The 22,961-nt window shown below is 61.8% G+C and overlaps 1 protein-coding gene and 1 long non-coding RNA gene across 12 annotated transcripts in view; one reads left to right on the top strand and one right to left on the bottom strand.

Annotated features, from left to right (window-relative positions):
• Positions 1 to 1,667: 1,667 nt before the first annotated feature.
• Positions 1,668 to 11,525, bottom strand: RHPN1 (rhophilin Rho GTPase binding protein 1). 2 transcript variants are annotated; one of them, XM_072774779.1, is made up of 15 exons: positions 11,318 to 11,525; positions 7,937 to 8,052; positions 6,775 to 6,903; positions 6,604 to 6,679; positions 6,029 to 6,106; positions 5,246 to 5,370; positions 4,962 to 5,128; positions 4,559 to 4,752; positions 4,070 to 4,226; positions 3,876 to 3,986; positions 3,406 to 3,600; positions 2,938 to 3,014; positions 2,585 to 2,731; positions 2,313 to 2,474; positions 1,668 to 1,945 (listed from the first exon to the last, which is right to left on the bottom strand). In XM_072774779.1, exons 2-15 carry the CDS (start codon positions 7,963 to 7,965, stop codon positions 1,787 to 1,789), a joined length of 1,806 nt encoding a protein of 601 aa, XP_072630880.1. In that variant the 5' UTR covers positions 7,966 to 8,052; positions 11,318 to 11,525; the 3' UTR covers positions 1,668 to 1,786. The 2 variants fall into 2 exon arrangements, with proteins under 2 accessions (XP_072630880.1, XP_072630879.1); XM_072774778.1 differs by lacking the exon at positions 11,318 to 11,525 and adding an exon at positions 10,568 to 10,756.
• A 9,964-nt stretch (positions 11,526 to 21,489) lies between these two features.
• LOC140603948 (uncharacterized) overlaps positions 21,490 to 22,961 on the top strand; it is a 2,266-nt gene continuing 794 nt past the window's right edge. For 3 of the 10 annotated variants that reach the window (XR_012006983.1, XR_012006986.1, XR_012006981.1), the window contains exons 1-3: positions 21,838 to 22,186; positions 22,451 to 22,548; positions 22,812 to 22,961. This is a non-coding gene — a long non-coding RNA (uncharacterized lncRNA). The other 7 variants (XR_012006987.1, XR_012006984.1, XR_012006988.1 and 4 more) reach the window with 6 other exon arrangements.

Raw genomic sequence — 22,961 nt, 5'->3', positions numbered from 1 at the left:
CCCCTGCCAGCACACCCAGCAAAGCCCCAGGGCCTCCCGGGGCACCGAGCCACCACCCGCCCCTTGAGGCCAGTACCAAGGCCACTCGGGGTGGGGTGCGGCCACCACTGACCAGCGGGGCCAAGCTGCGGGCCCGTCGGGTCCCCGAGCGCATTCCCGAGGCTCCCGGAGCTGCTCTGGGACACCGCCTCCTAGGGTAGCCTCGGGAAATGCTGGGTGGCGGCCAGGGGCCCTGGCCCTGTGAGCTGGATGCAGGGGGGGGGGGCGGGGGGGGCATCCCCTCAGGGCCCAGGACACACCGGCAGGCCTCTCGCCCGGCTGGACTGGGCCCCTCGCTCCCCAGCCCGCCACCCACCTCCCTCCCTGGGAAAGGGGTCCTGGCTGCGAGAGGCAATCAGGGGCCCTCAGAACCCCCAACCCAGGGGCAGAGCCTGGCAGCAGGACCTCAGAGACCCCCTTGGGGAGCTCCCGACCACAAGGATCATTGACATGGACGGGGGTGGGGGGGAATGGAACGTGGCCCACCCGCCGCAGCCCCCCAGCCCCTGCACCCTCGTAGCTCCCCCCAGCCCCTCCAGCCCCCCCATCCCCGCCCCCCCAGCTGAGGAGCCCCAGGCACGAGGCCTGTGGTGCCCGCGTCCTCCTCTTGGGTCCAGACTCCTGTCAGAGGTAGGGGGTGGCAGCATCCTCCTGGATGAGACCTGCCACCCCGTCATCCCTGATTAGCAGGTAATGGCCTCCTTGACGCGCAGTTTTATTAATCGAATTAGTAAGCACAGAGGTGACCTTGGCTGGTGGCACTGAGGGGGGCGTCCTCCCAGGAGGGCAGGTGGGTCGGAAGGAACGCACCTGGCCGCCCTCGCCTGGTTCAGTCAGGGGAGCCCTGCCCCCCACTCAGAGCCCCCCCCTTACCACCAGAGGGGGCGGGGGGGGGGGTGGTGGTGGTGGTGGTGGCAGGGAGGAGGCTGCCCCAGCAGGTGGCGGCGCGCTGCCCGCCCCAGCCCGCCCCTCCCCAAACGCTGCCTCCAGCGGACAGCGGTCGCCCCCTGGTGGCCACGCGGACTCCGGGCCAGCCGGTCCTTCACCCTGACGCCCGAGGCCTGCTGGACTTGGGGCTCGCGGGGTGGGGGTCAGGCCCAGCGGGAGGCTTGGAGGAGGCCCAGACGGCAGTGGTGGGGCGGTTCAAGGTCCGTGCCTGGCGCTGAGGCATGACTGGGGTGCAGAGCAGAAGCAGAGGCCTGCGCCTGGTGGGGACGCTGCCCACAGGGCGGGTGGTGCAGCAGGCGCCCAGAGCCCTGGCTGGCCGCTGGGGTGCCGTGGGGCTGGGTCAGTGGCGGGGTCACTGGAGGGTCACAGCGCCGGCCCCAAGGTAGGATGTGGCCAGGGTACGGTCTGTCCAGGGGCGGGGGGACGGGGCACTGAGCATCTGGGCTTCAGGGACCCACCGCCGACACATTACCTGACCTGCCCCACCTCTCCAGGACAGCCCTCCTCCATCGGGGAGGCTGCTCTCCTCGGTGGGGGGGGGGGGGGCACTTGGGGGATGCGTGAGGACAGGGCAGCCCAGTGGCAGCGTTCTGGCATCTGGACTCCACGCCCAGAGGAATGGTGACACTCCCCGTGGCGGGTGCAGCGCCCGGCCACCACCACTGGGCTCACACACACTGTACCTGACATTGTCTTTAATGGGCAGCTCCAGCCACTGGGATGGAGGAGGGCATAGGGGCAGGGGAGCTGGCCCCTCACTGCCGCCCTGGGCACCCCCAGGGGGTGGGCGGCCCGCGGCTCAGGGCTGTGGGGACAGCCTCCCTCTGCTCTTGCCCCTCTTGGCCTTGCGGCTCCAGCCAAGGAAGGGCCTGGGGCTGGCTCGTGCAGGAGCTGGCGTCCCACCCCCACACTCCTTCTGGCTCCGCAGAAGCCCCCCCAGGGCTGGCCGGTGGTGTCCCTGCAGTCGAGATAGAAAGGATTAAGTGAGCACCCCTGCTTGCCTGCCTGTGGCCAGCCCGGGGAGTGTGACCGGGTAGACGGCTGGTGGCCGTCTGGACAAGCTGGGGTCATGAGGGCGACAGCGCAGCAGCGCCCCTGCTGTGGGCCACGCTGGGCTGGGCGAAGGCAGCTCCAGCAGTGAGAGCGTGGGCACACCAAGCCACAGAGGGCAGGAAACGGCACTGGGTGGAGGCCAGAGCACAGGTGGTGCTGCCCACAAAGCCACCCAGTGAGGGTGAGGGTCACCCGCACGCAGCCTCCTCTTCCCAGGGCCCTCCTGGCATCTGGGGATGTTGGGGCCCAGGGGAGTTCCCTCCCAGGCTCACCGTGCCGGGTGGCTCTGCCCGGGGCAGCAGCGTCACCACCTGCAGGCTCACACCCTCGTCGCCCACACCCTTCAGCTGTGCCACCACCTCGGCGTGCTTCCACCACTTGCACGGCTGCCCATTCAAGGACACGATGTAGTCGCCCTCCTGCAGGCCGGCTGCCTGCGGGGAGACGGGGGTCTGGGAGTGGGCACCCGCCACCTCCGGCCACAGTCCCATCTGCCCGCTCCAGGCCAGGGGCCTCAGCTCTGGGGGTGGGGCAGGGGCCTTACCGCGGCTGGGCCCCCCGGGATGACAGCGGCAATGAGGACGGGCGCGTCTCCTCGCAGCGTGAGGCCAAAGCCAGCCTCTCCCCGGGTCATGTGGACAGGCCCCACCAGCCGCCAGCAGTTCTTGGCTGAAAACACGGACAGGGGTCCCTGGGGGTGGGCGACGGGGCGTCAGCGGCCTGGCCGGGCCCCACAACACCTGCCACCCCATCTCTACGTCTTGGGTCAGAAACCAGGTGCAGCAAAGGGCGGGGGCAGGCTTGGCCACCACCAGGCCCAGGGTCCTCCCCCAGGGCAGGGCCACCTGCCTGAGCCCCTGCTGAAGGAGAGGGGTGGCCCGGGCAGGGGACGCTCACCAGCCGGTGGAAGATGTCGGTCACCTTCACGCTGGAGAAGCTGGGCGCCCTGATCTCTGGCTTCTGCTGTGTTTTGGCTGAAATGACAAAGGTAAGGCGATGTCAGGGCTAAGCCTGAACTCGCGGACCCTCAGGCTCCTGGGCCGCAGCCAGGACTCGGGTCAGCCGGAGCCGAGCAGGTGTCCTGAGGAGCCATGCCGCAGGCACAAGGGATTCCTGGGCCCGCGGCTCCCCCCAGCCCGGTGGTGGCGGGGTGTCGCCGCCCTCTGGCCATCCAGCCGGCTCCCGTGGAGCAGGTGCCGCCCCGTGCAGGTCTGCCTCCCAGGCCGCAGCTTGCAGCCTCCCGGGGGCAGGAACCAGCGGCGGCGGGGATGGCGAGGCCCCCCAAGAGCGAGGGAGTGTGCCCACATGGGCTCCCCGCCAGGGCTCAGCCCCCCGCCGTCATCCCAGACGGGCCGGGCTGCTCACGCTGGATGTCAGGAGCTTCGCTGGTCTCCAAGAAGTCGTCCTCGCGGTCGAGCTCCGAGTACTTGGCCAGTGAGCAGCGCAGCGCCCGGGCCAGCACGGCTTGCAGCAGGTCCACTCTGCGCAGGGCCCGGCACACGGCGTGTAGCCGCAGCGCCTCCTCCTGGCCCAGGATGGCCCGCTTCAGGTGCGCCTTGCCTGCGGGGACACAGCGGGCCCGTGCCCGTAGGTGCCGTGGCCAGAGGGCAGGTGAAGGGTCTGGGTCCATCCCGAAGGCCCGCCGGCCACTCCGGGACGGGCTGCCCCCCGCAAGCACCCGCACAAGCCTGGCCTTCCCGCCCCGCCTGGGCCACGCAGGGGACATCCCAAAGGTGAGCTGGTGACTGTTCCCACCGGTGCTGGGATACCAGGTGTGCCCGTGACAGGCGACTCGTGAAGGCTGGGTCACTCAGTCCCCTCCGCACCCCCCTCACCAAGCTTCCTGCGCTCCTCTGGCTCCTCAGGCCATGCGGAGCCCCAGGGCTGGGACGTGGCTGGGGGCCCGCGGAGGGGCTGCTGGAGCGCCGGGAACCCCGCCTGGGCCGCTGCAGGGGTCAGAGACGGAGAGGGCCGTGAGCCCGCGCACTGGGGCCTGTGCGGCACACAGATGCGGGGCCAGGGCACTCACGGGGGCTGTCGCAGAGGGCCACGGCCGCGTGGTAGTGGGCCAGGGCGCAGAAGTGCTCAGCCTTGACGTGCACCAGGGCAGTCCAGGGGAAGGGCACGTAGTCTCGGACAGGAGGCTGGGCCATGGTCTGGTGCACCAGCCTGTACTCAGCGGCCACCTGCCGGCACGTCATGTGACACTGGGGTTTCATCTCGGGCTCCGGGAGGAGCCCAGCAGCCTCAGCCCCTGCCCCTCACCACCCTGGGGCCTGGCCCCTACCTGCCCCACAGCCCGAGCTGAGCCAAGCTCAGGGGTCTGGCCCCAGTTTCCACTCTGCTCGGTGTTGCCCCAGGGGCAAGGACTCAGGGCACTGGGGTCCTGCCTAGCCCCAGAGACCAGGCCAACAGGAGACACAGCCATGGTACCTCGCACCCCTGCAGGGACCCTCGGTCCAGGCCCTCCTGCTCGTGCAGCCACCACACTTGTGGGATGAGGGCCCCCTGTCCTCACCTGGGCAGCCTCCTGGGCCAGGCAGAGCTGGGCCACACCATCCTGGGGGGTCGCAAGGGGCGGCAGCAACAGGCCCTCAAAGATGCACTCCTGGGCCTGGGCCGTCATGAGTTGCTCCAGCATGGAGAGCGAGGCGGGGCTCATGTCCGGGCTGGGCGCTTGGGAAAAGTTCTCCCGCAGGAGACTGAAGGCCCCTGTGGAGGGGCGCTCACAGCAGGCGGCCAGGGCTGCCGGTGCCCCCACTAGGCCTGCATCCCCCAGGAAGGGGCTGTGTGCGCACCTGACCCCCTGCACTCGGGGCCACCCCCGCCAGCTCTGGTCCCGGGGAAGGGGCTCTTCTACTTGCAGATGCACACCTCCCCCCAGCTGTGGCTATGGGGTCCGGGGTCTGGGCTGCCCTCACCAGCAGCCCTCTGAAAGGCCTTGATGGCGCGCCTGGTGCCCTCAGGGCAGGAGCGGTCCTGGCGAGCCCCAATCTGGGTGTGGAGAGCCCCAATGTTGAAAAGCACGCTGCCCTTCTCGAAGGCGAGGGCCCGCTGCTGGGCTGGGACCCCCGTGAGCGAGTCGTACCTGTGGGTGGGGCAGGCTGGCTGCGGTTCCCATGGCAGGCAGCCGCAGCCGAGAGTTTCAGAAGGGCCTCGGGGCAGTTGGTGGTGGTGGGGACCCCCAATGGGTCTCCCATCCTACCAATGGAAGAGCAGCCCGAGGCTCCCGGCAGGGGCAACGAAGCGTGTGTCCAGGAAGCAGAGCTGGTTGTAGTAGGCCATGAGCAGCTCCAGGCCCGCCTCGCTACGGCTGGGCGTCCGAATGGCCTGCGGGGTAGGCAGCAGCTGGCCCCAGCACCCGGGCCCAGCCCAGGGCACCCACACCACCCGGCAAAGTCCCTCAGATGTCACAGCCCCGTGGGAGCACTCCAGGGTCCGGGGGGGGGGGGTGGTGCACAAGGTCACACTGAGGCACACCTGTCTTCTCTGGGGCTGCTGGGGCCCCACCCTGGGGATGGAGAACACAAGGGAGAGGCCCGGGCAGGGTCCCCAGGAGGAGACAGCCACAGGGAAGCCGTTCCTAAAGGGCCAGCAGCGTGTGGTGAGGACAGGACCTCCCTGGTATGCAAGGAGCATACCGTCTGTGTGCCCCGGGTGTGCACCTGTCTCTGCGCTGTCCCCAGAGCTGCCCCAGCCAGGGACCCCTGCACTGTGTGTGAATGCCTATACCGAGCTCCTCTTCCTGAGCTTCAGTTTCCCTTGTGAGCTGGGAGTAACTGGTCTCCGGGGAGGGGAGAGGGGTAGAGTATGGGAGGGGAAGGGGGAGTATGGGGGGGAGGAGGGATGGAGAGAGGGGAGTGGAGGGAAGGAGAGGAAAGGGGAGGGAAGGGGGAGGAGGGAGGAGGGAAGGGGGAAGAGGAAGAATGGAGGGGAGGGGAGGGGAGGGGAGGAGAAGCGGGAGGGGAGGAGGGGAGAGCCCAGGCACCTGCCGCAGGTCTTCCAGCTCCCTGATCTCGGCCCCGTAGGAGGCACCGTCCTCTCCGAAGTGCCCAGAGATCAGCTCCTGGGAGGGGAGGGGCAGGTGCTGGCCTCTGGTCACCCAGCGCAAGGCGGGCAGTCAGCAGTGGAAGGAAGCCCTGGGCCCTGGGGCAGGGTGTGTAGGGCCGTGGGTCCCCTCCCTGGCCCTGGGGCTCCTGCCCCACAGACACAGGGTGCAGAGGCGCAGTCCCTTATGCCCCCGAGGCCGTGCGATCTGCCGAGGCTCCTGGTCTGAGGCTCCTGGTCCGGCTAGCGCCCACTCTGACTGCAGGCCCAGCCCCCAGGCACCGGGCTCTCGGCGACAGAGGGATGACCCGCGCTGCCCAGCCCACCGGGGTGCTCCTCTCCAAAGCCCAGCCAACTGGAATCCCCCCCAGCCTGGGCAGCTGGGTGGCCCCGGGCCACTCTTCCTCCCTCTGGCTGGACCGGGAAGCCTCCCGGACCCCTCGGACGCCAGGGCAGCCCGTGTGGCTCTAGGGTGCAGCCCCATCCGCCAGCCCCAGGGCCCCAGTCAGCACTTACCTTCAGGGCCGTGGACCAGTCCAGCTCCTTGGTCTCCTTCAGCCCCAGGGGGATCATCGGGACTGTGATACCTTGGCTGCAGCCAGAGGAGCAGAGCCGCGGGGCGCTCGCGAAGGCTAGACAACACCCCTCACCCCCGCCCTGACCGGGGCCACGTGGTCCCACGCGCACCTCCCGGGCCCGTCAGCCTCCACGCTGCCGTTGAGCTCCTCCAGCTCCTCCTTCAGCAGCTGCAGGCTGGAGTTGACGTAGCTCAGCTCCAGGACCACCGTCTCCCTGACCTGGGCGTTGCTGGTGGCCCTGCGGGAGGCACGGGGTAGGGCTCTGCAGGGGGACGCGTGCCCCGGGCCTCCCCACCCCCGTGCTCACAGCCCCAGCGCCCCCCCCCCACCTCCCTCTTCTCCTGAGTCCCCCTGCAGTTTGGGGGACTCCCGTGCACGCATACATATGGCGCCTCTGGCCCGGGCACATCAGCTCACACCCAGGCCGCCCAGGGCACAGGCTCTCACCTCCCACCACCTCTCCCCCGGAGGCGGGCCCCGGGGCACCCTCCACAGCGACACAAAACCAACCTCCCTGGAAGGCTGGGGTCAGACCCTCTCTGTGCCTACATCGGAGCACCTGACAGAAGGGGCGGGGAGTCCCCGGAAGGCCAGGCTGACAGCAGGGACGGGCTGCCAGGGTGGCAAAGGGTTGGAGGACCCCTTGCACCCAGCAGACCCTCACCCCGGAACCTGTCGGCTGGCCCTGCACACACCGGCTGTGGCTCTACAGGTTGGACCACGTCCCTGGGCCATCGCCCATAGAGTGGGCTCCTGGAGACACGGGTGAAGGTCTGAGCAGACGTGCAGCTCACTGTTCCAAGGGGGACGCACCTCTTTGGCCTAGAGGACACTTTCCCAGGGCCACAATGTTGGGGCATGTGTCACAGCTCAGCCTAAACACTGCCTCTGCCAAGAAACCCCTGCTGTCTCCACGCACAAATCAGGGGCTCCCACACCACACCCCAGCCACCTCCGGCCCCACGTGGAACTTGGCTGACCCTGAGCTGACCCTCGCCAGTGAGGCCCACCAAGGCAGGAGCCCAGGTGGTCTGTGAGGGTTTCAGTTGTGCAATATGGCTGCCCCAGACTCCAGGGGGAGGCCCAGCCTCTCCTCCTGAGCCTGCAGCGGCCACAGTCACCTGCTCACGTGTCCATCTCCCAAACCAGACCACAGGAGCGGGCACCCAGCTGGGCCACTGCCTTGTGTTCAGCACAGGCTGGTTTGCAGAGGGCCTCAGGGAGCAGCGCCGCCACCCTCCTGAGGGATGGGGATGGCCACCGGCACTCACCTGTAGAGGTTCTCGGCACCTGTTCGCATCCGTAGCTCCTTGGTGATCTGCTGGTGGACCCGAGCCCTGCGGCTCTGCAGGCGGCCGGGCGCTGTCTGGGCCAGGGGGTCACAGCCCTGTGGAGAGGCTGCAGGTCACAGGGGCCAGGCCAGGCCTCTGCCAGCAGCTCCCAAGGGCCAGAGGACTCTTGCAGGCAGGGAAGGGGGCGGTCACCACAGATGAGTGTGAGCCAGCTCCACGGACAGCAGCAGGCAGGCCTGGCAGAGGTGCATGAGCACAGAAGCTGGGCACAGCGTGTGATGCCAGAAAGGAGGGGCGTGGGGGCAGTCAGGCCAGAAAGGACAGAGTGGGGGGGACAGGGCTGGGACTGGGGCCCCAAGAAGCAGCTGGGCCTGTACTGTGGGGCCAGCACCAGTGCAACGGGGCTCTGGGAGCCCCTGGCAGGAAGTGGCCAATTGCTCACCATACAGCCTTCTGCACTTCTTTTTTTAAAGATTTATTTATTGGGGCACCTAGTGGCTCAGTCAGTCAAGCGTCTGCCTTCAGCTCAGGTCATGATCCCAGGGTCCTGGGATTGAGTCCCATGCCAGGCTCCCTACTCAGTGGGGAGTCTGCTTTTCCCTCTGCCCCTCCCCCTGCTTGTGTGCACACACATGTGTGCTCTCTCTCTCTCTCAGATAATTATTTTTTTTTAAAAATATTTTATTTATCTACTCATGAGAGACACAGGCAGAGGGAGATGCAGGCTGCATGCAGGGAGCCCGACATGGGACTTGATCCCAGGTCTCCAGGATCATGCCCTGGGCTGAAGGTGGTGCTAAACCTCAGAGTCACCCAGACTGCCCTCTCTCAGATAATTAAAATAAAAAAAAAGATTTATTAATTTTAGAGAGAGGTAGGTAGTGTGCTCGCACACACACGGTGGGGTAAGGGGCCAAGGGAGAGAATCTCAAGCTGACTCCTCTCTGACCATGGAACCCCATGTGGGGCTTGATCTCACAACTCTGTGACTGGAGAATGGGGGGGGGCAGGGAAGGTCAGGGGCTTCCATAAGACCCAGGATGGGGAGTTGGAGCAGCTCGCAGGGCCCAGGCCACCACGCCTCCTCCTGGCCAGTTAGGAACCTTCTGTTTGGGACAGTCACCAGCCCTGGAGCTCAGAACTTCTCAGGATGCACCTTCCCTGAGCTAAGTCCCCAAATATGGTCACATGGCCCCTGAACACAGTGGGGATGAAGACGGTGCCTCCCAGGACCCTGCCCTGATGCAGCGACAGCCTCCTTGGTGTCTATCATCTTCCACATGCTGCAGGAAATGGGGCCTATTTTCCTTGGTGTGCACCCCCCAGTCAGGCACAGGGCAGTTTCAGATGCTTTGGGGGCTATATCTTGTTCTACTCCCTCGAAGAGGGCATCCTAAAGAAAGCCTCCCACCCTCCCACGCTGAAGGCTCCTGGCACATGGCCACCTTGGATTATGCTCAACGCCTCGCCCCCACTCCAACATTCTCAAGAGAGATCACCAAGGAAGCCCTCCCGGGCTGTCTCCCCTCCAGGAGGCCTGAGACCCTGGAGGGGCGGGGGGGGGGGGGGGGTTGCAGGCCAGAGCCAAAGCTCCATCCTTCCCCTTCTGAAGGTGCGACCGCAAAGCTGCAGCAGGTTCTAGAGGTTTGGGGCCAGCAGCCATGTCCATCTGCCCAGGGAGGGGGTGGTCCATGTGCTGGGCAGAGGCCATCAGCTCAGGAGGGCTGTCTTCATCAACACTGTTCACCTGGTCTCAGATGTCGAGTGCTCCTGGAGATGTGCTGGAAGGTGGGGGGGGACCTGCAGCCTGGGAGCCAGAAGCTACTCTGAGCCCTGTAGTGCCCCGCATGGGCCTGGTAGGGACACTGGGACAGCCCCTCGTGGCCCCCAGGGAACGCCTAGGCTCCAGGCCCCAGACAGGCAGCCTCCTCCCTCTCAGCACTCCCATCCCCTTGCAGAGATTCCCCAGTACTCCCGGGAATGGCCCGCAGTCCTAGTCAGCGCCCCAGGATTAGGGACCTCAGACGGGGGGGGGGGGGGGGGGGGGGAGGGGGAGGTGCACGGTGAGCGAGGAAAGGACAAACTGCCCAGCTGTGAGGTCCTCCTGCCACTTCCTGTCCCCGGGAGGCTCCCGCTGCGGGCGCGGAAAGTTTCGGTCAAGACAGAGCCAGGCGCCAGGGGCAAGGCTGAGCAGCCCCGGCGAGAGGGAGGGAGAAGCTAGGGAAGGAGTGACGGGCACGGGGAGCTGGCACGGGGCCGCGGCCTCAGACCCGAGCCCAACACCTGCCGAGCGGGGCCGCGGCGTCCCCGAGCGGCGGAGAGGCGCTGAGCTCTGCTGAGCCGCACAGGCTGTGCCCCGGACGGGATGAGGGGCGCCCAGCGCAGGCAGGCGGGCGGGCCCGGCCTGTGCGCCGTGCCTCAGTTTCCCCGGAGGGCAGCCTCCGGAGGGAGGGCGGGGGGTGGGGGGAGGCTGCCACAAGTCTTGCAGCGCACAGACCTGAGAAGCCGCGCCGACCCCGCAGCCCCGCGCCCGCCGGCGGCAGGTGGCAGCCAAGGTGGGCTGGGGTCCCCGACCCCCACTCCGGCCCCCGGCCCCGCGGACGCGCCCACCTTTCGAACGCTGCCTGCTGCCTGCAGCCTCGTGCTGTCCTCGCCGGCGCCCGGGCCGCCCGGCCTCTCCTCGGGGATCATCGCCGCCCACCGCCCGGGCCGCGCCCGCCTGGAGGCCGAGGCTCGCGCAGGTCCCTCCCGGGGCCGCGCGGAGTCCCCAAGCGTCCTCCCCTCCCGGGTGGCTGGCGCGGGCCGGCGGGGGGGGGCGTGGCCCCGAGCCGAGCGTGCGAACTTGCCTTTGCCCAATCGGCGGCCGCGACGACGCCAACGAGCAGCGGCCTCAGCCAATCAGAGCGCGAGGGAGGCGGGCCCGCTCGGCCTGTCCCCGCCCGCGCGGGCGCGGAGTCCCGGGAGAATGCGGTCGCCCCTGACAACCGCCCTGCCCGTCGCCCCGCGGGGCGTGGACTGCGCATGCGCCGCAGCGTCCTCTCAGCGTGCGGAAAAGTTAGAGTAAGAGGAAAAAAGACAACTCCTAAACTCAGCCGGCCCGCCCTGCCCGGCGCCCCTGCCCGGCGCCTCTGCTCGGCCTCCGGAGCCGCTCCACCGGCTTGCACTGTGCTTTCTCGAGAATGCACGAGCTTGCACGCGCGGTTTGGACCCGCCCCAGGGAAATATAACGGCGGTGTTAGAGCTGGTGCGGATCCTTCCTCTCCGCTCGCTCGCAGACGCCGGCTCGGTCCGCTGTCACGGCGGCAGAACCCGCTTCCAGAACCTTCCTTCGAACCCCTCCCTGGAACCCGACCCGGCAACCTGCTTGTAGAATTGTCTTCCGCAAACACCTTCTAGAACCAACTTGGCCTCCAGGACCAGCCCGGCCTGCAGAACTGGCCTGCTTCCAGGATCAGACTATGTCCAGAGCCTGCGCTCCCTGCAGGGTTGTCCCAGCAATGTCACTCCATAACTTCCCTGAGGCCCTGGTGGCCCCGGAACACACGCAGATTGTCTGTGAGGCTCGCCCCACCTAACGGCACGCCTTTTGTAGGGCAGAAACACCAGGGCACAAGCAGTAAGCAGTGGTCATAAGGCCCTCTGACGGGGCAGGCTTTCCAACCTACCCATCGGCTGGGTCCTGCAGGGCTGCGCCCCCGGGCTCCTCTCCCGCCCCCGCACGCGGGCTCGCAGGCTAAGCCCTGCACACTAAGCTGCTTGGCCGGCCCTGGCCATCTGACACAACAATAGCAACAAAATAAGACAGTGACGACTAGGAGGAAAATAAAAAGTAATCACAAAATACTACCTGAGTCAGCTGTGCATTCCTTTCCATTGCCTTAATAATGTAATCAGACATCCTCCTGGCATCTTGACCCCAGGGCAATTAGAACTTGAGTCTATTAGGAGGAGGGGAGAGGTGAAGGGGGAGGAAGACAGGGCACGGTGGAGGGGAGAGATGCTGACACTTCATCCTCCTGAGCCTAAGTCAATGAGAAGCCACAATTAAGAAACAGCGCTGCAGAAGCATGTTGTTCAGAATTGTGGGACTCAGTCCCAACTCACCAACTCCAGGAGTCACAGGGGTTGTACCTGGGGAGGGGCAGCGGGGCGCAGGGGGATGCTGCTGTTTCGCTAAGCAGTTCTTGCAGAACTATGTGGTTGGTGAAACTGTGCTCCTCCAACAATAAAGCAACTCCAAAGCTTGTTTTTAGAAAGTAAATGTTTAGAAGATGGCAATAAAAAACATCCAATGGAAAACATAACCATTCTAAGTGAGGAGATCTTTTGTTTTTTTTAATAGTTTATCTACTTATTTATTCATGAGCAACATGGAGAGAGAGGCAGAGACACAGACAAAGGGAGAAGCAGCCTCCCCAGGGGGAACATGATGTGGGACTTGATCCCAGAACCCCGGGATCACGACCTGAGCAGAAGGCAGATGCTCAACCACTGAGCCACCCAGGTGCCCCAAGGAGATATTTCTAAAAAAGGTTTGAATTGAAAGAAAGTTACAACACAACTGCATGTTACCTAAAATGTGACTAGACGGTAAATGACATTATATAAAATGTATGGAATAGACCAAAGGAAATTCTGCAAACCTAGGTAACTTTACTGCCTATACACAGGTGTGTGTGTATATACATAAATGTGTATATGTGTGTATATATGACATCAATTCACCAAATCAAAAGAAAATACAAAGAGGAAATTACTAAAGATTAAAAGTTGACATCAGTCATATAGCAAAAAAGCTGAGCATTTGGGAAAAAACAAAGATGACAAATCCTTGGGGGCCCGTCAGTGAAAAAAGAGACGGACAGATCAAGGAGGATTGGCCTCTGACCACATGGGATTGGGACACAGTTGTGTCTACGGGGAGTGAGATGTTTATGATTTGTCCCCAGACCACCATTCAGAGTGTGTGGCAGAGGCACGGGGTGAGACCCAGGGTACTCACTCCCAGGCTCCTGTCCTGTGCTTTCCATCTCGTGAGAGAGATCAGATATTCCTCCTCAGGCCTCATTTCTGTGTTTTCAGGAAGGAAAAAGAGAAAAGAAGTGTCAAAAAGGAAAGCAAGGGGATCCCTGGGTGGCGCAGCGGTTTAGCGCCTGCCTTTGGCCCAGGGCACGATCCTGGAGACCCGGGATCGAATCCCACGTCAGGCTCCCGGTGCATGGAGCCTGCTTCTCCCTCTGCCTATGTCTCTGCCTCTCTCTCTCTCTCTCTCTGTGTGACTATCATAAATAAATGAAAAAAAAAAAAAAAAGGAAAGCAAAACATGTCCCAGCTCCCCATGACTTTGTCACTTTGTTAAACACGGCCACACACGGTGCAGGGGAGGCCAGGAGTTCCAGCTGGCGCCTTGCTGTTTCAAACAGAGTCAGGTCTTGTGGATCAGGAAGACAAGAATGGCTCTGGGGTGACTGTGAGTCGTGCCTTGGAGGGAAAACACAAATACACCCCGCATGAAGAGAGGGAAAAGAGCACCATCCAAGCCACAGGGGGGATTTTACAAACTAAGAAAACATCATAAATGTGAACTGGAAGATCTAGAGAAAATGTAAGAGTCTGTATCAAGACTTCAATGGTCAAAGTTGACCCAAGAAAGCAGAGAGAAGAGGAGTAGACCAGTAGCCATGGACTAAACTGCTAAGACGGGATCTGGACTCTGACAGGCATGCGGCGGGTCTACCCACCCAGGCAGCCCAGAACATGGGCTTTCTCCACTCCTCGAACTGAGCCCCATTACCCAAGGGATGCTGCCCACCTCCCCCCAACAGCTTGCCAGCCTAAAACCCCAGGTCTGATGAAGAGAGGGCACAAGGCACTGTGGATCGCTCTCATCAACAAACATAAGCTGCCGGCTTTGTCGGTGGTCTGGCCCACTTGCCTCGCCCCTGTCATTAGAGTTTTGTTTGGCTTGTGTGACCACTTCCTTAGTGAAGCCACATGCTCTAGGGAAGGATGGCCAGTCTCAGTCCCCGGAGGGGGACCACAGCCGTATAACCAGAGGGTGTTGGAACCATGGGGTGGGGGCACTGTCAGAAGCTGGGGCTGTGAAGTGGCCTGTGATGCCTGGGCACACAGGTATAGGCTCACTGTCCCAGATGCCAGCAGGACATAGTGACCCAAAGAAGTCACCTTGGGCCTTGTACCACTGATGGATCTGCATCCAGAGGCTCAGGATGCAGTTGGTCAAGAGGGGAGTCTTCAGAGTACCCCTGGAAGGGTCCCACAGGAGGAGGCCGTGTCTCCCTGCCTCTGGACACTGTCATTACATTAGGTGTAATGCCAAGCACCGTGTGGTCACCTTGCACCTTGGGTGGGAGCCACAGATATACTGAGGGTGGCAGAGAACCCAGGCCCTGCTCCTCTTCTCCTGAGATAACCAATCTCCTTCCCATCCCAGTCCCTTCAAGTAGGGCTTTCTGATACTTGAAGCCAAATGTGTCCCAACACAATGTATATATACACCTTGAATATAAATAACAGCAAATGAGATCCAGCAGTGAGCTCATGCACGACCTGCCCTGACCAAGTAGATCCCACGTCAGGAACCCACCAGCCAAAGCGATCTCACCAACAGGTTCACAGAGGAATCTGCCATGCGGTAACCGGCATAGGGCCCCCGAAACATCTGAACAATTCAGCCGCTCTTCTATACAAAAGTCCAAGTACAACAGAAATGGAAGGGACTCCTTAAATTTGATAAAGACAATGTATCAAGTGCTGACAATGAGTATATTACATATTGAAATCTTAAATCCATCCATGTTTATTTATTTTATTTTTTTAAAGATTTTATTTATTTAATCATGAGAGACACAGGCAGAGGGAGAACCAGGCTCCATGCAGGGAGCCCGACGTGGGACTCGATCCCTGGACTCCAGGACCATGCCCTGGGCCAAAGGCAGATGCTTAACCACTGAGCCATCCAGGGATCCCCTGCCTCGTCAGAAGAGACTCAGAGCTGGCTGGCTCTCTCCAGCAGGCCGGCCCAGGCGAGAAGGCGGCCATCCGCAAACTAGGGAGACGGCCCTCGCCCAGAGCTGAAGCAGCGGGCTCCTTGATCTTGGCCTCAGCCTCAAGAACGGTGAGAAAATTAATTTCTGCTGTTGTAAGCCGTGCTGCCTGTGGGATCCTGTTGCAGCAGCCTGAGCTGATTAAGACACTATATAGAGACCAACTGTTTAACACACACACACACACACACACACACACACGACTACAAATAGAAAAACAGAAATCAGGAATACCTTGTCACACATGTGACAAGTCTATAGGATGTCTAGAAGAAACTTAGTAAGAAATATACCATCTATGAGATGTGTACCCTTTTACTCAGCACCTTAAAGCCAGACTTGAATTGTGGTTGCACGTACCGTGCACCTTGGTGAAAACATGGACCTGCTGTAAAAATGTCAACTCTCCCAAGAGGTGGCTTAAAGATTCCCGTGTAAGCAAGCAGACTGCCAACGATGTGACAAGAAAAAGGAGATCATTTGAATGAACCCAGGGTTGGAGGAACACTTTATATCGAAACAGAAAATCTGGATGCTGTTGAAAAAGTTGTATGATATAAAGATTTAATATTTCTATACACCAAAAGACATCAGGAAAAAGTCAAAAGACAAAGAAGACAGAGGAGAAAATTGCAACACATGCAATAAAGGAGTGAGCGCCCCTAATAACAGCCTCTAAAACTGATTCCAGAATAGTCCAAGGTGAGCACAGACAAGGTGAGGAAGGTGGTGTCAGTCTGCGTGGAGCCGGGAGAGCACACACCACCCCAGCTGTTTCAAAAAGAGGAGACCGAGCCCAGCACGGGTGCGGGGTTATGGGACAGCGCCCAAGGGTGGTGGTGGCCGGCGGGACGCCCCAGGGCCCCGGGGGGCGGGAGCCAGCGCTGCTGCAGCTGCAGGCGGCCGTGACCTCCCTCCCTCCGTCCCGAGGTCGCCGGGCAAGGCGGACTCCAGCTGTGGCCTCCGTGCGGTACAGGTAGGTGGAGGGGGGCCGGCGTGGGGCCGGGACCAACGGGTGACATCCCACCCAGGATACAAACACAAAATACACACGAAAACATGCTCTCCTGCGCCAGGGGTCAAGGCAGGGCGAGCCGGAGCAGCGGGACGCGGGGCTTTTCCATGGGCTCGCCAGACACGGGGAGGGCGGTCAGGGGCTGCTGGCATCGGGAAGGCAGGCCCAGCCGTGAAGAGGTAACGCCTTCCAGGTAAGTCGTCTGGAAGGAGCTACTGACGTCTAGAATATGCACACTCTGCTTCCACGAACCTGCTTTTAGAAATCACACTTTTTGTTTTTTGGTTTAAGATTTTATTTGAGAGAGCCAGCACGAGCAGTGGGGAGGGTCAGAGGCAGAAGCAGGCTCCCCTCTGAGTGTGGACCCCGACGTCATCACCTGAGCTGAAGGCAGATGCTTCATCCACTGAGCCCCCCAGGTGCCCCCAGGAATCACATCTTCTGAAGTAAAAATGTCAGAATACAAAAGTAAAACAAACTGCAGAATACCATCTGTATGGGAAAAAAAATCCCACTTATTTTAAAAAGAAAGACCTGAGTGGTCGAGTGGGTGAGCACCCACCTTTGGCCCAGGTCATGACCCTGGGGTCCTGGGATTGAGCCCCGCATCACACTCCCTGCTCAGTGGGGCACCTGCTTCTCCCTCTCCCCCGGTACCCCCCTCGTGCTAATAAATAATAAAATCTTTAGAAGACAGACAAGGACGATGACTCCCAATACGCCTCTGTTTGTGTAACTGGCAGCACCGCCCGCCCAGTTTGGCTACACACCCTTCTGTGTTATGGGGCTTGTTACAGCAACAATGCACTACTGTACCTCTGAAGTTAAAAAAAAAAATAAGAGGAGAAAACGAGAGAATGGGAAATGAGGACGTGGAGAATTTGGTTAGAAAAGGCAGAGGGGATGGCGGGCCGGCAGCTGGAGGGGAGGAGGCCACCACGGGGGGTTTCCGCAGGTGGAGGCCGTGCTGGGGAGTCCGCCTCATGCCTGCACACAGATCAGTACTTCACAAACCCGCACCCAAGAGGCTCTTGACGGGAACGTGAACACTCAGCCCGCCAAGCCAGGAGGAAACTCCGGCTCCTTTCTGAGCCTCTGCAATTCCCATGAGAGGACCTGGTGGCGGCAATTCAGAGACTTGCCCGAAGCAGCCCGGCAGCCACGTGGCAGGAAACTGAAACCTGGATCCCTGCCGGGTCCAGCACCTGCTACCCGCACCAGCCCCCCTCCTGGTAGGGACCGGCTGTGGGAAAGGCCGCTGGAGAACCGTGGTCGGGGGCCACTGGTGTAGATAGAGAAATTCAGGTGAAAGCAGCCGATTCCGGGCAGCCCCGGTGGCTCCGCGGTTTAGCGCCGCCTTCAGCCCAGGGCATGATCCTGGCGGCCCGGGATCGAGTCCACGTCGGGCTCCCTGTATGGAGCCTGCTTCTGCCTCTCTCTCTCTCTCTAATAAATAAAAATCTTAAAAAAAAAGAAAAGAAAGAAAGCAGCCGATTCCAGAAAAATCCTCCCAGTGCCTGGGTTGGGCCACTTCCAGGACTATCCCCAGAGGTGCTAAGAGATTCGGGTTTGGGTGTTTCGGCTCAATCTTGAATGTCAAGGAAGTGGTGGCCCTTCAGTGACCTTCTCTCCTCCCGAGTCTCCATCAGGCGATGGTGCCGACCCTGTTCATTTACACTAGCATTTCTTCTGAGTGGGAGGCAGGGGAGGCAGGCTTGGGAGACACAGGATCGGGGGAAAGCCAGATAATTTAATTACACATGTGTTTGTTTACAGTGTGGCGCGCTCAGACTCTGGAGTTTCGCTGTGCACCTGTACTTAGAGGGTACACGACACAAATTGAAAAACAAATAATGGTGAAGCACGAAGAGGACATGATGTACTGCAGCGTGCGAGCCACTTGTCTGTGACAAATGGAGTAGCGGGCTCCGCAGGACCACAGGAAGCCTTAATCAATGGCAGTAATCGCCCCCGATGCATCAGCACTGGGGGTGTCATGGAGGGACGCTGGAAGAGAATCAACAGAACGTGAAAAATGAATTGTTTGTAAATACTATCAACAATTTTGTGTTTGTGAGCGAGCCATTCATCATTCGGAGACCGCCTTCAGTAAAAGATGCACCTGGCTTCCTGGTGAGACGGCGCAATCAATCCCACCCAAGTCAGGGGGCCAGCTCGGGGCTGTCAAAGGCCCCAGAGGACAGACACACATATTTATTCTTATTTGAAGACGAGCTGAGAGTCATTTGGAGGGGAGCAGGAAGAGCCACTGGGAAGAATGGCTTGCTGTGGGCAAGACGTAAACAGCCGTTTGGGGGTGCCTGGAGGGCTGTCGGTTGTGTGTCTTTGTCTCGGGTCATGATCTTGGGGTCCTGGGATCCAGCCCCACGTCGGGCTCCCTGGTTGTCCCTCTGCCTCCCCTCACTCATACTGTCTCTCAAATAAATAAATAAAATCTTAATTTTATTTATTTATTTATGAAAGTCACAGAGAGAGAGAGAGGCAGAGACACAGGCAGAGGGAGAAGCAGGCTCCATGCACCAGGAGCCCAATGTGGGACTCGATCCTGGGTCTCCGGGATCGCTCCCTGGGCCAAAGGCAGGTGCCAAACCGCTGCGCCACCCAGGGATCCCTAAATAAAATCTTAAAAAAAAAAAAAGTCATTTGGGAACACAGAGAAGTCCTTAAAGCCCCCTTCCCAGGGTGTGTACCCAGGGCCCTGGTGGGAGTGGGGTCTGTGGGCGCTGAAAGCCCACCACACTCTAGAATCTTCTCTCCTGGATATAAAGGTGCAGGGTGTTGCATGGGAAGGAGGGAGGAGTCCTGCTCCGGGCGAGGAAGTTGGCTTGCCTGCTGACTTCTGGGGAAATGGCACTTTTTGGGATTGAGGTCTGAGGACATAGGGAGTGGGGAAGAATGATTGTCCAAGTGGCTGGGCCCCATGGGCACTTTTCTGGCCACTGTGGGGAACTGGCTCCATCCTTAGTACAGCACAAGGCTGAGCACTGGTGTCAGTGGTTGGCATTTACTGGTCTGACCACAAGCCAACAGCTGGTCGGCTTCCACCACTGAGCCCTGCAGCAGATCCTACTGCTGAGGAACCACCTTGGGCTGGAGGAGGCAGGGAGCTCTGGAGGGGCAGCGGATGGGTGCGGAACAGGGTGCTGAGCTGGAGCCTGGGTGAGGGTGCGGGCAGAGCCACATGTGGCTATCTGTGCTGTGTAGCCATCAGAGAACACTCAGGTACAGGTGGCGGGTGAGCTCACCACAGTGGTCAGGAGGAGGAAGGGCAGCCTGGAGCAGCAGGGACCAAGGCAGATGGTACCCAGAAACCTGTGGAGGGACGAAGTCCGAGGAGAGCCAGTGACTGCTGCCTCGTGTCATGCTGCTGGCCGGTACGGGAATGAGACCAGGAATGTGCGGGAATGAGACCAGGAATGTGCTGGAGACTTCTCAGGGGAGTGTGCACAAAAGGCTGCTCTGATCACGATCAAAAGCGAGCTGGAGAGGAAGTGGACACAGGCAGTGAAGACGTGTCTGGGGAGTTCTGCTCTTGCGGGAGCACAGAACTAGTGACCCCAGGCCATGGGGTCAGGGAGGGCCACATGGCCGGCTGGCCTTTAACTGAAGTCCTAGCAGTCCACCCACAGAACAGAAGGCAGTGGAAAGGGGGATGCGGGCACAGCGCACGTGGGTTGGGAGGGTGCAGGGGCCCTGTGGACTGTTTCTATGTGCTGGTGGCACAGGAAGCAAGGTCCCCACTGACAGAGGGCTTCGGAGGGACAGGGGAGGTGGTAGGAGGGTGGTGCTCTGTGGGGGGCGAAAGGGCACGGGCCAGCCAGATGATGCCTTGGACAGTGACTGCACCCTACTGATAGCTCGTGACACGGAGGAAAGAAACCCCTCAATTTCAAAAAACCATGATTCATTTGCAACCTAAGCCAGAAAGACTCAGATTCCACAGGGAGGGAACTCTGACGTCACCACCGCATACCTTGTTGTCAGATAGTTTGGGACACGATTTATAACATGTCTTTGACGTCTGCCCAGCCAGTCACCTGAGAACAAGGCTTTTACCTTACCATGTCCCAAATCTGGGACCACCTAGACATAGCCACCCGCAAAAACATATATCATCAGAAAATATGCATCATTCATCTACCGAGCAAAAAAGGGGGCATTATTCAGTGGAACCAAAGCTTCCTTCTCTCTGAAAACCTGTTTCTATTTTCCACGTATGACTAATTTTTAATCTTAGTGACTGAGCGGTAATGCCATTGTCACTGATGCTGACAAGGGGGTTTTTTAAGAAGCATATGATAGATGTTGCCTTCACGGTACCCTTTTTTGGTTATTGCTCTCGTGGCGTCCTGAATACAATGAGTTCAGGCTCCGCGGGGCTCTAGCAAATGCAGGCACAATTGCAGATTAGATGCCATCTTCATGCAAAGCGCTGGCGGCACCGCTGGCAGGCGGTGTGAAGCCCCGGCCCGGCCGGACAGAAGGCCTCCGTTCGGCCACTGCTCACCAAGGCAGGAAAACAGCTACGTACTGAACGTCCATTTGTTCGGAAGGCAGGAAAACGGGGTCTTTAATAACCTCACAAAAGGCACTAGAACGTATGAAACACTCCAGCTGCAATGCGGGGAACGAGTGCGGGCCTCCTCCGTCGTGTCAGGAGGCTCTCCTGGGGGGGGCAGGGGGCAGCCGCCGGCCACCCTCGCGGACTGGCACCTGCTGCGCTCCTGGCCCCGGCGCCTCCGCCCTCACTTCTGCGTCCCGTTGACCGGGCTTCCAGCTTCCCGCGGGCCTCCCGGCCCCAGGAGCGCCGCCCAGGAGGGCCCAGGAAGGGAGGGGGACGGGCTTCTGTTCCCTGGGTGCTGCCCGGGGCACCGAGCCCCCAGCACACGCGCACGCGCACTCACACGCAGCTCGGCCGACGCTCCCAGCACCCTGGCCACGGTCCCCACGCGCTCCCCCTCCCTGTGCAGGCACCTGTGACCTTCACGGGGACCTCAGCCCGAGTCGGGGCCCCAGCCCAGGGCACCCAGCGGCCCTGGGCCTCGCCGGCCCTCTGTCTGGGGCCCTGCTCCCTTACCCGCGCTTCCCGGGCCCACCTCCCCAGGAAAGTACTTGCACAGACAGCGTGCGGCCGAGGGACCGCAGCGTCACCTGCGCCCGCCATGCCCGCGGCTCGGCCCGCACCCGCACGCCGCCTGCCAGGAGCCCACTCCGCCCCCCAGACTCAGTAGGCGTCGCCTCTCCCGACTGTCCCAGGGCTCGGGCCTCGGGGACCCTGAGGAGCAGCGGTTGGCCTCACCCCTGCATCCCCCACCCCCTGCTCCGCGCCCCTGGGGAGCACCCTGCACGCCCGGCCAGGGGGGCTCGGCCTCCGACCCCTCCGTGTGGCCCCGCCTCGCCTGCGCATGCGCCAGCCCGCCACTTTCCCAGAGGCCTCCGCGGCAGCCGGAGGCGCAGCACGTGGCGGGGGAGGCTGCGCAAGCGCAGAACTGGCGGCAAGGCCGGGCCCGGCTGCGGGAGGTGGGCTCACGTGGCGGGTGGGCGGTGCCCCGAGCGGGTGGGGCCGGGCCGAGGGGGCGGGGGCGGCGAGGGGCACCGGGGAGTCTAGGCCTGTGCCCGGCGCTGACCTCATCCCTCTCGGTGGCCCCGCCGTGCCCGCCGCCCCCCGGGGTGCCTCCTGCTCCGAGCCCTCCCCTCCTCTGCACCCTGTCGCGGCCTTGTGCTCTGCCCTGGCAACAGCCCCTCCCCCCAGCCCTGCCCCCCAGCTCCAGGTGGGGGTCCCCTCCCAGGGACGCTGACTCCCCCGCCCAGCCGCGCCGCCCCCCGACTGCTAGGGAGCTGGTGTTCCCCGTGGGCCCCTCCCTGACGCCCACCGGCCTCCCTCCTCTTCCGGGCCTTGCTGGTCACGCCCTGTAACCCTGCAGCACCCTGACTTTACAGGCGTTTTCCCCTTTTCTCCTGATCTGACGCTTCTAAAGCCGCAAGTACTCAGCTCGGGTTGGCAGATGGGCTTTCAGGGCCGCCTGCCTGCATTCCCATACTTGCTTGTAGGGATTAAAGACACAGGTGTGCTAACCTAGAAAACCCGGGAAGATGCTCAGGACGCATCCACGGAACCGTCCTTAGGTAAGGAGATCGCGGGGGTCAGGGGTAAAGGCCCCCTGTGGACACCGTCGGGGCCTGCGGGCCTCCCGGCCCCTGCGCCTTGGCTGTCCTCGGGCTGCGGCCGAGAGCTGTGGCCGTGTTGGGGCGGGACCCAGCTGGCTGCGCCCTCAGCTCCCGCGGGACAGGCCGTGGCGGGTGGGCCACGTGGGGCCCGGCTCCCCTGGGAGCTGGCCGGCGCTTGCCCTGGCGTCTTCCAGGCTGCGCAGCTCGTGTGTCGTCTTACAGTCGGGGATACGCAGTGACAGGCCAGGAGGGGCCGTGGGACAGGCTCAGGTGTCGGATTTGAAGCCGCTCTTGGCGGATAATAAAGTTGCTCTCCTGAGGTAACAGGACACGTGGGGAAGCAGAGTGGCCTTTGCCGGGTGGTTGGTGGATTTTGCTCGCCAGCTGTCGGGCTCTCGCAGGGCCCTAGGCTAAGGAGCCCTGCCTGCAGCGGGGGGCGGGGGACGGGGGGCCTCAGGTGCGCCACGAAGTGACCTTATCACTTCTCCTTGTAGTTTGTGTTTCTTCCCCCCAAAGACACTGTTCCAGCCTTGGCTTTGCGTTTCTCCCCTTGGGAGTCACGTTGAAACGTTTCTTTGATTAGAGGAAGAAGAGAATACTGAGGGGATGAAGCTAGAAACTCAAAGAAATAGAAAGGGAAGCAGCCAAACAGGAAACCCGGGAAGATGTGGGAAACACCAGGTCTGGGTCTGTTACCCGCGCTCAGTGTTTCATCCCGAAAGCCACAGTCTTC

This window comes from Canis lupus, chromosome 14 (assembly GCF_048164855.1).
Source record: "Canis lupus baileyi chromosome 14, mCanLup2.hap1, whole genome shotgun sequence".
Taxonomy (NCBI): Eukaryota; Metazoa; Chordata; class Mammalia; order Carnivora; family Canidae; genus Canis; species Canis lupus.
The sequence above is the reverse complement of the archived record's forward strand: the minus strand, read 5'-3'. Positions and strand labels throughout refer to the sequence as shown.